The sequence below is a fragment of the Aulonocara sp. 'chitande type north' Nkhata Bay genome, linkage group LG18, assembly GCF_057382095.1.
Source record: "Aulonocara sp. 'chitande type north' Nkhata Bay isolate Kocher_YH1m ecotype deep benthic linkage group LG18, A_spYH_male_GT1.1, whole genome shotgun sequence".
Taxonomy (NCBI): domain Eukaryota; kingdom Metazoa; phylum Chordata; class Actinopteri; order Cichliformes; family Cichlidae; genus Aulonocara; species Aulonocara sp. 'chitande type north' Nkhata Bay.
Window position 1 is genome coordinate 8609978 of NC_141361.1, and position 13892 is coordinate 8623869.

Here is a 13892-nt window from a genome sequence, read left to right on the forward strand (position 1 = left end):
CATGCCCTTTTCTGTTCTCTTAGATGACTAGCTGTAGGTGAAGCTGTTTTGGACAGATAAGAGCAGAATAATGTGTTTAATCACTGCTTTTTGTCTTTAAAAACAAACAATGGCCTTAACCTTCTTGCACTTAAAATGCAATAATCACATGTTTGATTTGAGATTAAAAATCAAAGGTTCATCGTGTACAGCTGGGGTTAGCCTTTATAAGACAAATCTGTATTTTCTGATAGAAGGGGTATGTCTATAAGTCTTAAATGTCGGATCTTATTTGCATTTAGTTTGAATCATATTAAAGGGTACAATGTAAGTAGAGTGGTATTTATATATAATTTATTTTAGTCTTTCTGACTTTTCAAAGCGCTTCAACAAGCAACAAAACATAAAGTGCTTTGAACAGCAAGAGCAAGAAGAACTGTTATTTAAATCTATCCATCTATCATCTATCTATCTATTTTTGACTGTCCCATTTGACTGCCTCTCTCCTCATGATCTGCAGCTAACAGTGGTGTCAGAAGGTCTGCAGACTCAGCAGATTCCAACCTGGGCTCATACATCAGAAATGAAAGGATAAATGCATAATGGCTGAGTTTATCTGTACAGGACAGATCAAGCCACAACAAGACAACACATCACTTCATATGACTTACAATAAATGCATCCTGTTTAGTGATCCCTGGGGGGAAACACCACAGTGCAATACAGGGTAGGAGCTTAGACTTATTAAGTTTTTGACTCATTTAATGTGGCTGGAAAGAGTGATTGTTGGGGAAACTGAACAACTCAATGCCACACACATCCAAAAAGTTCTCTTTTGGTTCACTTATTTTATTGTGTAACACTTATTGTGTCTGTACTGTAGGTAGTGAGGCAACAGAATCAGCAAAGACAGCAAGCTCATTTATTCAGCATCTGACTTTAATGCGGATGCAGTGATTAGCTGCTTACAAAGTCCTGAAATAGGATTGTTGTTTCCAGGTTGCAGTGAAATGTGAGTTGAAATTGTGTAGTGTGTGGACTGTGTATGTAGACTGTGCTTCTTTGTCAATTTGGCACTGGGGTAAAAGACAAACTAACAAAATTTATGGATGCATGGATTATGGATTACAGCATTGAATTCAATTTGATTTTCAATAGCGCCGCAATGTCCTTTATGTTGTAAGGTAGAGACCTTACATCAATACAGAAAAAACAGAGAAAACCCCAAAAATCAGGATCCCTGTGAGCAAGCACTTTGGCAACAGTGGGAAGGAAAAACTCCCTTTTGACAGGAAGAAACCTCTGGCAGAACCAGGCTCAGGGAGTCAACAGTCATTGTGAATTTTTCCTGGAAACAGGAGAAACCTGGGGAAAAGGATTGTTGGCAGGAGAGCAGCTACATTCACCAGTCAGCATCACAAAAATAGGAAGAGGGTATTTTAGTCTGTTGTCACTCTGGTCTATGAAACTTCTTTATTTTGTGTGTTTGTTGGTAAAAGACTGCTGTGTGTGGTGAGGTCATGGTGAAGAATAGAGACAGATGAGCTATGTTCCACATATACAAAAACAGACTGAAAAAGCCCACTTACAGGCACTAATTATGTCAGACTAAACGATTCACAATTATATCTAAATGATGTTCTCCTGCTGGTGTAGCCAACGTGTTTCTTATCATGCTGGAAGTGTAAAAACAATCCTCGGTCTTTCTCTCCATCTGTCTCATAGCAGTAGTGCCGGTGGCGTTTTTCTATTTCCCACACAGCACTGTATGTTTTATGGAAGCTGGACAGCTGCCTTAACAACTACCTGTTCAGCTACCTTCCCTGCTCGTGGATGGAAGGGGGCGGGGGGGACACATATCACAGGGGGACAATAGAACTATGGAGAAGATCGCCAAACCCTACTCACCCCTATGCTGTCCTCCTGTCTGTACTGCTTCCAGTTGTGTCCCGTGTCACTGAACATCAGCAGGTAGGACGTCAGCCAATCCGAGCTGCCATAACGGCCTTGTGTGGCAACAGCTGTGATCTTGGTGCGCTCGCCTAAGTCGACCTCCAACCACTGATACTTGTCTGAGATGAGAGGAGACCAGCCTCCAGCTCCTGCAGACAGATGTGAATATAAAAAAAAGACACCATTTATAGATAAGTGATGTATTAGATGTCCATGTAGATTGGATGAGATGAAATAAGTTCTGGTGAGGAGAAAAGAATGAATTGCATTGCTTGACCTTTCATTGTGAGCCAAAAATCCCACTTTTCAGTTATGAAACCCGAATAATGAAAATTGATTGAACCACAGTATGCATCATTAGAACCATTCAGAAGCTATACTCAAATATAAATCGTACTTTAAGAACTCTCTTTAGGAACTTAAAAAGTTGAATTTGTCACGATGCACAGGGCCTTAAAGTTTTGGAACAGTTTTGGAACAGAAGCATATTTATAGGTCACATGTAAGATTAAAAGATGCAGAATTCAATTCAATTCAATTTTATTTATATAGTGCCAAACACAACAACAGTTGCCTCAAGGGGCTTGCCTCAAGGTAAAGACCCTACGTTAAAAGCATTAAATATTTCAAAGCAATGAAAAAACCATCTCCAGATAATGTCTGTGTGTAAACTGTAGATCCGTAAAAGATCTGCTTAAGACAGCGACACTAAACCTGATCACTTCATCCTTTTAAATTTAATATATTCCTTATTTGATTAAATGGAGTTCATTCTGCAAAGATATCCTGTTGCAGTGGTGAATGTTCATATTTAAATTTCCAATAATGAGGTCAGTAAATCTAACAGTCCATATGAGCCAAAAGCTTAGAGGTTAAACTGCTCAAAATGCTCCATTTCAAAACATTTTTCTCTACCTACAGCTCTGTATAAGGTCAAGGAGAAGAGGAGGTCACGCAGGCGCTTGAGCTGATAGGTAGCCCCACCTATGTGCTTATTACATAGCCAGTCCAGAAAGTTGGCTTAAGGGAGAAGAAAGAGAGCTAAAATGCTTTGCTTCACACAGGATGAACTGTGGGCTGCACCAAGGCCCAGAATAATATGAATAGAGATCATTCTGAACTATGAATCATGCACAGCTACTCCAGTAGAATCCAGTAAAAAAAAACTGAACTGGAAATGAGTGTTATAGGTCCAGGTATAGGTTCATTGCCATCCATCCATTGCAGGCACAGCAGTCAGACAATCCATGACCTCCCTCTCCCTAGCCACCTCCTCAACTCATCTGGGAAGTCACAGAAGTATTCCCAACCAGCCAAGAGCTATAACCTCTTCATTGTGTCCTGGGTCTGCTCCAGGGCCTTGTTCTCTAAGACATGCCTGAAACTATCTCACCTAGGAGGCATCCTGAGACAGATACCTGAACCACCTCAACTGGCTCTTTTAAATGCTGAGGAGAATCAGCTGTACTCCAAGTGCTTCCCAAATGACCAAACTCCTCACCCTGTCTCTAAGAGAGAACCCAGCCCCCCTCGGAGGAAGTTTATTCCCGACCCTCGCATTAGAGAAAGTACACTGATAGTGTGACATGAAACCGTCCTGAACAAGTGAAGGTTTAGTAACAGGGCACATAATCAATTTTCATAATGTGTAATTATGAGAATACACCATTGGAACAGAATATGGAAAAGCATAACAGATCCCCTTTAAGACTGAGCCAAAGTGAGGTCCTGGAAATCAATGTAAGTCAATATAATGTCCTCCGAAGTGGTAAACCCCAGTTGTGTGTGTGTGTGTGTGTGTGTGTGTGTGTGTGTACACATTAGTGAAAACATGCACACTGCTCACAATGCATGCAGAAGTGTGGGAGTTATTGACAGAAGTCTGCCTGGACAGATAAACTGGAGTTGATTAAATGGGCTGCTGCACAATAAAGAGGTGTTAGAAGCAGAAAAAGAGAGGCAATTTCGTGTGTGTGTGTGTGTGTGTGTGTGTGTGTGTGTGTGTGTGTGTGTGTGTGTGTGTGTGTGTGTGTGTGTGTGTGTGTGTGGTTGCACGTGTGGAGCTCAAACACCAGATGGACGAATTCTGAAGGAGGCGGCTGCTGACCAGAGTCCCACTGAGCTCACAAGCTAACACGCCCATGCTGCGTGTCAGAAAGCCGTAGAGAACATAAACACGCTCGCAGCCATCTCTCATTTTCTTTTATCAGCTTGGAGCCAATTATTCTCTCAAAATGCTGCTGTGCAGGCAGGCTAAAAGGCAAAATCATGCACAAAGCTAAATAGCTGCAGGACCTCCTCTTGCAACCCTATGACAAAATCTAGACCATCAAGATCAGATTACAGAACACCGGTGTCATTCCAGATGGCCACTTGTAAGATTTGGTGATTATGTTTCCTTAAAAACCTGCTGTGTCACCGAACACCGTATCCTAGCCAATTATGGCTTAGAGCAACCTGCATCATGAATAAAGGAATTAAAGCAGAAAGAACCAGTGACAGAAGCTTTGGCATAACAAAACACATCACAAATTCCAGCTAAAGGCTCATCGAGTATCCTAGACAAATACTTGCATCTTGCCATGGCCTAAAACAACAAAAGAACAACGGATCACACTGACTGTCTCATTTCCAGGTGATATCAGGTGGCTTGAAGTCATATGTTATCAGTTTGGCCCATTAGATTTAGCTTGCTGCTTCCACTTGTCAGCTCTGCAGACAGTTTGTGCCATCATCTGAGAATGAATGCAGACCATAGGCAGCACTGTTACTCACTGGTTCCTTCAAAACGAGGTTCTTGAGCATAATTTGTGCAGGGCCTTGCTTTGTGGAGTTTGCATTTTCTCCTGTGCTTTTATAGTCTTTCCCTGAGACCTTCATTTTCACAAAAGAGATTATAAGCCTTCGAAAAACATGACAGATTTGAATGTTTCTGTCCAATTTTTGGGAGCCGGAGCTGGGTCAAAGTGGAAGCAGGTTTAGCGGGGTATTTCAGACGTCGGTTTGCCTAGCAATGCTTACAAGTTCCTCCCAGTGGACTCAAAGATGCTCCCGGGCCAGACAAGTTATATAAACTCTCCAGCAAGTTCTGCGGTTTTCAATATTTTGAAAACTGTCCCTACTGACAACCTGAACTGTACAGGTTGTCAGTAGGGACAGTTTTCGAGGTAAAGAAGTTCAAATGGGAAACAGTAGTTGGAACAACTATTTATTTTGTTTATCATTTTAAAATAATGCAGAACAATGTGGCGGCAGACTGATGGGAAAAAAACTAAACGGTGAAAGGAAATCCGTGCCGGTCTGGTGGCAGGTCCAGTCTGATCTTTAAAGGCCAGAGCTAAGAACTTGACTAACAGACGTGTCCAGTGACAGCAGAACAGAAAAGAGCAGACACTCTGACCTTTGCTCATAAAGATAAGACTGTGGAGAAAAGAAGAAAGAGATTAAAGCAAAATGACTGAGAGGCTAAGAGGCGTTACAAAGATTTACTGTGTCCACCCTGTCACAGTAACTGCAGCTAATACAATGGAGGTGAAGTGATGGTGGATGGTCTGAACACTTTGTGTCACGGCTGTCGCTTTAAATCAAAGAGATCGTTTTGGATTCTTTCTCCCCCACTGTCTGTCAGCATACCTGATCTGACCACCTACAAAAAGAGCTAAAGGTTAATGGAGGTCAGGAGTGTGATATCACAGCCTTTATGGCCAAACAGAGGATGAAATTATGAATGTAGCCCGACGAATCGGGGCAGAGTCACGCTGCGCTGCATACATTGTTATTTTGCCAAGATCTGTTTTGGATGTTTATCCAAAAGTCAAATAAACAGTGATTAACGTTACACCTGTTTCAACTTTTCAGATAGTTTTACTGACAGTTGTCTTTTCAAGGAATACTCTTACCACACTGGCAAGTCCACCCTTGGGAACTTCCCAAAACAGTTTAACCTTTGGGCTGCTGAGCAGCTCAAGGACTCTTCAGTGATGGAAATTTGGGAGAGCCAAGTGCATTTCTTCATTCCCACCCAGATTTATCATGATGGCCTTTAGGGGTCAAATTTTAGATCACCATTACCATTTTCCCACAGACTCTTATAGATGCAGAACCTTTGGAACTAGTGGATCTGCTGGCCATTCCAGAAGAAATGATTTAAGGCACTTTGAATTTTAGAAACGAAACCTACACCTGAATTTCCAATCTTCGGTACTGAATGATAACATTTAGGGCATTTCAGTCTGGTGTCTCAACTCCACACAGAAAGCCTGAAGGCGGTGGATTTGACCCCAGAACCCGCTTGCTGTGAGGTGACAGTAGTAACCACTGCACCACTGTGAGTGTCATGCTCTAAGAACCTCCTGCAGTCCAAGACAAGCCACTTGGTGACAGCTGTAGAAGTGAACGGGAGTGCAACTGCTTGTCCGTCTCTCTGTGTTACGTCCCACACCCCCACAATCCTGAATTAGATAAGCAGTTAAGAAAATGGGTGGATAGATGGATGGATTCTGGAGCGCATGACATACAATTCAGCACTGAATGGAGAGAAAATGAGGTGTTTTTCATAATTAGCTGCCCGAGGGCAAATGCAGTCTTTGTCTAATATTAATTATCCAACAATATTGGAAGCTGACAAGTACAACGTTGGTGAATGAGTATAAACAAATTACTATTTCACCTTCAATTGTGCGCTAATACATGATCATGCAGCTACAGGCAGGCAGACTGAGTGGAACAGAACAGAGGCAATGACCAGAGGAAGAAATAAAAGGAACTGAAAGACAGACAATTAAAAAAAGTGAGACAGGAAATGGTAGAGAGAGACAGGCAGCTTAAAGGGATAGAAAAGCAGCTGGAAAGACATGTAACAGATTGATACAAGCACCCGACCCAGAATGAGCACTGGTCATTTGCATGAGAATACCATGTCTGGAGGGTAATTTCAGCAGCCTGATAACATGTCAGTCGGACAGAAAGTCCACCAGGAGGCCAATGAGCTCGATGCGACACTGACAGCAGCACCAGGCTGAGGAATACTGCAGGTTCTCTGCAGGAGAAGCAGGAAAGATTCATCCATATGAGATGCTACAAAAAGAGCCCATGAAGAAAGTAATACATCTTATTTTAGAGTGTAAAAATCTCAATTTGCAGAATTTGCTGAAATAGTTTCAAACTAATCAAAGTGTTCGTGGGGTTTCCGACACTTGCAGTTGACTTGATAAATATCAGGTGTCCAAACTAATTAACTAATTAATGAATCTGTTCTGACCTTTGTGATAATATTGCTGTTTTTGCAATTTATGGAAACAAGAAGATTACTTTCAAAAGATCCAGCATCATGTAAATTTGGGGAATTTATGAATTATTCAGACTAGAAACATGAGCTTGGACTGCTGCAAATATAATTACATGCAGGGAAAAAAACAGATACTTAAGTAATACTATTTTAGAAATAACAACTTTTTGGAAACCGCAGAGCGTAACTGAATATGAAAATCAATACCTGATTAGTTGGCTGCTCTTACATAGTTCCAATTTACAGATTCCAATTAAAGTTTAATTCTGCCTTCAAATCCAACCCTTTGGGAAAATGATTACTGTGGCACAATAATTCTTTTCAAGTCAATTTCAGCATAATTGCAGTGGCGTCACTGATAACTGTCAGCGGCGCCTACAGAAGAAAGAAAATGTTTAAACATGAAGACTGCTATTAACATTTGGCAAGAAGACCGAGATGGCTAAATGACTTCTTACCAGTGAAAATAAAATGTAATGCAGATGAAGCAGAAGATGGACAGGGGCAATTCAGCGAAAGGATGAGGTGGGATGGGCAAGATATATGGAAAGAAAAATGGGACATCACGAAGAGAAGGAGAGAGTGAGCGGCAGAGAAAGGAAAGATAAATGAAGGATAACAGTAACCAGTGGGGAAACTGAAATAGTTGAGTCATTCATCCTCCAGGTTTCTGTTAATAGGCCATTCATCTCCAATCAATAGACTATAAAGGGGTTTTTATCCACTTCTGGTGTCCCCTTCAGACCTCCAATGTGATCAGCTACATCAGGTTAAAGTCCCAAGTACATTGTCAGGCCCTCAGGTGAATGTGTGAATGCAAAGGGAAGGTGCTTTGTTTCATAAAATGTCTGGCTTAAAAGGATATTTTTGTTTCCTTTATAAATGACTTTGGGATTTTGTTTTTTTGTCTTTCATTTGCAAATCCCAGTGTTGCTGCCTTGTTGTTGTATGGCTGCTGTGGCTGAAGAGGCGGAGAGGGTCATCCACTTATTGCTTTAAACCCTCCAGTCCTGGGTAAGACATCTGTTATCTGCTTGTGCTGGGAGAAGAGCTCTATGTACAAATTTGCTTGCGGTATAAAGTACTTTGAGTGGTTCCTCTGGATCTCTATTAGCATCCTCATTATCATCAGATTCTTCCTTAGGTCTTCCATATATGTGAAGAATAGTATAAAGCCATATACAAACAGTCCATTCATTCCTTGCGTGCGTCAGTAAAATATCAAGCTGTAGTTTACATAAATGTGCAATATTTCCAGACTGAGGTGAGTGGTGAACCTCGAAGTTCTCAGCTGGTTTGGTTTTACTTTCTCTCACCCTTTACATATAATGACTTCCACTTTCTTCCTTCTGGAGAAATACAGAAATACAGATCAACTACTTGATCGACACTGAGGTTTATACACAGACATAGAGGATTTATTACTTTATAATTTAGTACAAATTAGTCTCATAAAAAAATACAGAATTGCACTCAAAAAATGATAACAGCAACTTCAACTTCATTGTAGTTACTTGAACATGCACACTTACAATCCTCCGCCAAGCTTCAACATATTAACATTTTGTATTTGAACATGTTAATATGCCAGTTTTTAGCTCAAAGCACCACTGTCCCTGGCAGGGAAAATAACTGATCTTTGAAGATCACAGTTTCTGTCAAACAAAAGGCTGTAATTCAAAACTGGTTCAGTGGTTAAAGGAAGCCAAAAAAATTGTTTTTGTTTGCTATCAGCGAACACAGACCTCCCATGATTAAAGAATCACTACAATCTTCTGTTCTGAGGCTGCTCTGCTCGTATTCACATTTTTTTGGTGTATAAATGTACTTGGTATACCATGAAAAATGGAATTGTAATCTATAGTTATTCCATTTAAAGTGAATAATCTCATCACATATAACACATGTTCATGACCTTCACTGCTCATCAATAACAATAAAGTTTGAATGAGTGAAACATTATAGATTTCTTGTTATGGTGTGCCGTGTAGGTCATATTTAAAGCCTGATAATCGGTGTTCACTTAGTGGATAAATGAAGTGAGAGTGAAGCGGCTCCTTAGAGAACAACCAGAGGAAGCAGAGTTTGCAGCAGAGATGGAAATGAGTCGGAGACATTCATTTATTCATCGATTTCCTCGGCAAACAGCTGGGAATGCTCCCTGGGATCCCGAACCAAGAACTTCCTTATCTACTGGCAACATACTAGAGCAAGATTAGGAAAAATAAATGCATGAGGGTTACCGCTGTCTTGAAATTATTTGTTAGGACATTGAACCAGATGTTGCTGTGGGATCTCAGCTGGTACTCTATTATAGCCCAGGAGTTCTTTCATGTTTAAATGATCTGTTTCTACAGACTTTCCTTCACACATTAACGGCAACCCCTGTGGATACACTGTACTACTTAAAGAATGTAGAGTTTATTCTGGGTCTTTTGACTGTACCTGGATTATTTTAGTGCAGGGGTATAGTAGGGCTGGGCGATATATCGAGTTTTTTTTAAAAAATATCGATATATTTTCATACGAGATATAAGATGTGGCAATATCGTTTATATCGATACAGTCTATGTTACGTTATAATTATACTTGTGGAGCCGCAGGTTTGCCTCTCTTTCGTCCACTTTTGTCTCTACGCAACGTTACTCTGCCTCGCCTCTCCTTCACTGAACACAACTCCGCCTCCCCCATAGCTTCACCTGCAGGCAATGACAAGATGAAAGCGGAAAATCTCCGTTAGCGAGTTACCGCGGATGGCCCCGTGCGTGGGGCTGGACGGCGTCAACGTGTTAGCGAGCTAACCGCGCTAACGACATGCAGCCAGGAGGGGCTGCACGGCCTAAAATCCTTTCATTTTCTCAAAACTCGACAGTGCGCCTTATGTATGAATTCTGGTTGTGCTTACTGACCGCGAACCGATTTTATGTGGTACACAGCGCTCAGCAATCTGTCAACAAAAGTTTTAATAAGACTTTGCTAAGCTACGGAGCTGCACCGCTTGATGTCGGAGGATTACGGCTACCGGGGAGGAGCCTCGCGGAGTGATACGTACTGTGTGTGTATAAGGACCACAAATGGCACTTGTTCAGAGACGTGGTGCAGCTGTGAAATCTGTCTCTTTGTTATTACGCTCAGCGTCTATTAGTTTACATTTTGACTGCACAATTGTGAGCTTTTTGTTATGCACAAAAACAACATTTTCTTTTATTTATGGACCATGATTATTTAATAAATGCTGATAATTTTTTTTGAGTAATTTCTTCATATACATCTACGCTGTATGTAAATAAAAGTGCCCGTGTGACATCTGGGACACAGTGTGACTAAGAACTCTCTTTTTGTTCTTAACTTATGGCTTTAAAAAAAAAATCGAGATATATATCTTATATCGCCATCCAGCTAAAAAATATCGAGATATGAATTTTGGGTCATATCGCCCAGCCCTAGGGTATAGCATCAACATCATGTTTTTATATTCATGTAAATTTAATGAACTGGAAGCCTGAGGAAGTTATTTTGTCCTATAATGCTCTCCTCTGTGGCAAATTTAAAATGTATGGGTCGGCTGGGGGCAATTCTAACAATTGTCATATTTTTGTAAGACTACAAATTTCAATCTAATTTCAGTAAACAAGCTTGAGTCCGAAACCTGACTCTGCACATGCTCAGTGAGATCCTGTCCGAACCTTGATAAAGGTAAGGACACGAGTTTGAAGAAAAATACTGATTTTGAGGAATAAAACTATACATATTTTTCTTCAGACTTAATCTTTAACCTATATATTCAAAATGACAACAAACAACTCGTGCCACAAATTTTCAACATGACCCCAAAATCAGGTGCATCTGAAACACAGGTGCACATCAGTTATTGTAACGTGAAGTAGAAAAGAAAAGTGACCAGTTTTCTTGTCATCGGTTAGCAGTACTACACAAACTAATAAGAACTAAAGTTCACAGAGAATAGCAAACATGACCTTGACCTTGGGCAGACTTTTGATGAAGATCCATCAGGTGACCGTCTGAAACTTTCACCAAAATCCGATCATTCCAGGAGGAGTGAAACTGTGGGTAGATGCACGATAGACACTTCACCACAGCATAAGATCATCGGTGGCTGATTGAGCTAAAAATATTGCAGTTGCCTTGGTCTTCCAACCTTGATTTTTTCCCACAGTACAGAAATGAATATTTATGCCTGTGTACCACTGAGGATTTATGTGAGAAATTACTCAATATATAAAATCCTGGAGGCACATTCTATCTCTTCTCTGTTTTCTCTTTTTATTTCGAGGAAATAAAAACCCAATCGTATACTGTGCAACATATAAGACAGCTGAAACAATTCCAGTTGCAAACTCAGCTCATGTTAATGATAACTGTGTAAACGCCATCAAATGAGACAGATGCAATGGATAGTGCATTTACACTCTGAAAAAAACAAAAAACAAACTTGTGTTGTTTTAGTTAATGGTAGCTATTAAGCTGCGCTTCTCTGCATGAATCCTGAATCCTTGTAAATAATGACAACGCTGGCCGATACTTGCTTGTGGGTTGCTTGTGCACGCTGGTATTATGTAGGTGCTAGCAAGTGTAAGTGCCAGCAAGTAGATGAAGATACCAGGAAGTCAGACACAGGAATGGATAGAGAACTTGGTCGATTATCAGAGTAAAGTGCTCAGCGCACACTAAATGCTTCACTTCCTGTGTAATTTGAACCCATGTGAAGGCTGTAACAAACCTGCACTGGAGACACACCCGGTGTCTTACTGGGTAAGGCATGATTTACAGCACTGTGTTGAATCTGTAAAGTATAGGGCGATGTAGATGTTTGCATTAATAATACTTGTGTAGTGTTGGGTCTGTGTTGCTCTGCAATCACAAGGCAAACTGAGCTGTTCATACTGGATTTGGAACTAATAAATCTTAAACACAAACAGCACACAATATATAAAAAAACCACCTACTGAAGCACAGGAAAGATGGAAGCCTTCAGGAAGTCTGAATCTATTTACATACTGTCACAGCTTTGAAAAGGAGAAAAACTGCTTATGTCTACTCTGGAAGAATACTGGCTACTGCATTAGCATAATGAGCAAGCAAGAGACAATTACAGCCTATTACATGTTGTTTCACTGAGGTATCATCCTTGTGCTAATCAATATGCTATGTTTACAAGACATATTACTCCCAAACAAACCTGCATTGTCACTGAAGTCTGGTTATTGTAGTGTGTAGTTATATTTCTGAGAAGGTGCAGGTCTGTATATGCTGTAGTCTGGATCAGAGACTTAATGTAGTATTATAAATCAAGTCAACAGTCTTATGTAATATAGCTTTTATTTCTAACTGCTTCACATCCTAACATGCAGTGCCTTTAATCAATCAGCAGTAAGTATAATCTTCTTTATGGGTAATATAAAATGGTCTCAGGTTACTTTTAATATTAGTTTTAAGAGTTTTAAATGTTCACAAGTCTTTGAAATCTTGTCTCTGTCATCTTTGCGTCTCCTAGTTAATGAAAGACCACGAAATGTCAGTTCCATTACAGCAGGGTGGCTTTTGAACATCAAATGCCAGCAAAGGGCAACAATGAAAAATTAGCTCTTACAGTCTTTAATACACGGCCTGAAGTGTCACTGCAACGCCTGCTCATTTCTTTACTACCAAGCAGAGTAGAAAGTCAAATTCAGATTTAATGAGTCACGCTCTATTATAATTGATGCTAAAACAATTTAGCATTTAATATAGAGCGTGCAGCGTGTTGACAGAGTACTCCTACAGATTGCTCAGATACAAATGACAGAAGTAGATTTTTTCCCCTAAGATCAGACTGGCACCTTCTTGTTTACTGTAAGCCTCACATACTAACACGCTGTGTTGTTCAAGCTTGCATTTTTTTCCCAGTTAAAAACATTCAGGTCCAAATTAAAAGAACGTATCACCATTCCAACTAATAGTTAATCCATAATCCTATTTTTTCCCCAAACCATGCCAAAGGCACAAACACTATTTGCATCAATTTTTTGCATATTTGTCACACTTACATGTTTCAGATCATCAAATATATTTTAATACTAGTTAGGTACTTTTGTTTGGAAGTAGCAGAATCTGTTCCTCACCTTCTCTTTTGTTGAGTTTGGCGAAACCCGGGGCGTGGCTGCTGGACAGCTGGGAAGAGCTTCGGAAGGAAGATGGCGGCAGATTGGAGACCAGTGCGCTGTCACACACCTCTGTCGAGAAATATCAAAACATAAAGTATAATGAATGTCCTTCAGATTTTGACATTTACATGTAAATGTCAGCATGTGCACTGCTGTGCTTTTTGAGGGTCTATAATTACATTTGTTTCAACATCTCCACACAGATATAGCCTCCTCAAAATATTCCTAGACTGAACAAAACAAAATTAAAAGTCTGAGAGAAGTAAGCATAGTTGAACACAGCTATGACGCATCCTGAGTAAGAGCACTCTTAGCTCAAGAAATCTGTTACTGGGCTTCAGTGCCAGTTTTAGCCCTAATAAGCAAAGAGGAGCAGTGGATGTGTTATCTTTGAATTGCAGGCTTAATGTCAGCTACAGTTCCTCGCTGCACAGTTAAGTAGTTCACAACAGTAGGTTGACGCGGGAATGTCTTTTTTTAAGCTTTAAAATCAAGAAAAAAAAGAAGAA

General features: G+C 40.3%; 1 protein-coding gene across 1 annotated transcript in view; it reads right to left on the minus strand.

Annotated features, from left to right (window-relative positions):
* Window positions 1-13892, minus strand: part of LOC147307936 (contactin-associated protein-like 4) — a 146254-nt gene that overhangs the window by 95038 nt on the left and 37324 nt on the right. Inside the window, exons 2-3 of the mRNA XM_086271142.1 lie at window positions 13342-13452; window positions 1888-2081 (exon numbers count right to left, since the gene is read on the minus strand). Coding sequence (XP_086127268.1) covers window positions 1888-2081; window positions 13342-13452 — 305 coding nt within the window. The remainder of the gene's footprint in view (window positions 1-1887; window positions 2082-13341; window positions 13453-13892) is intronic.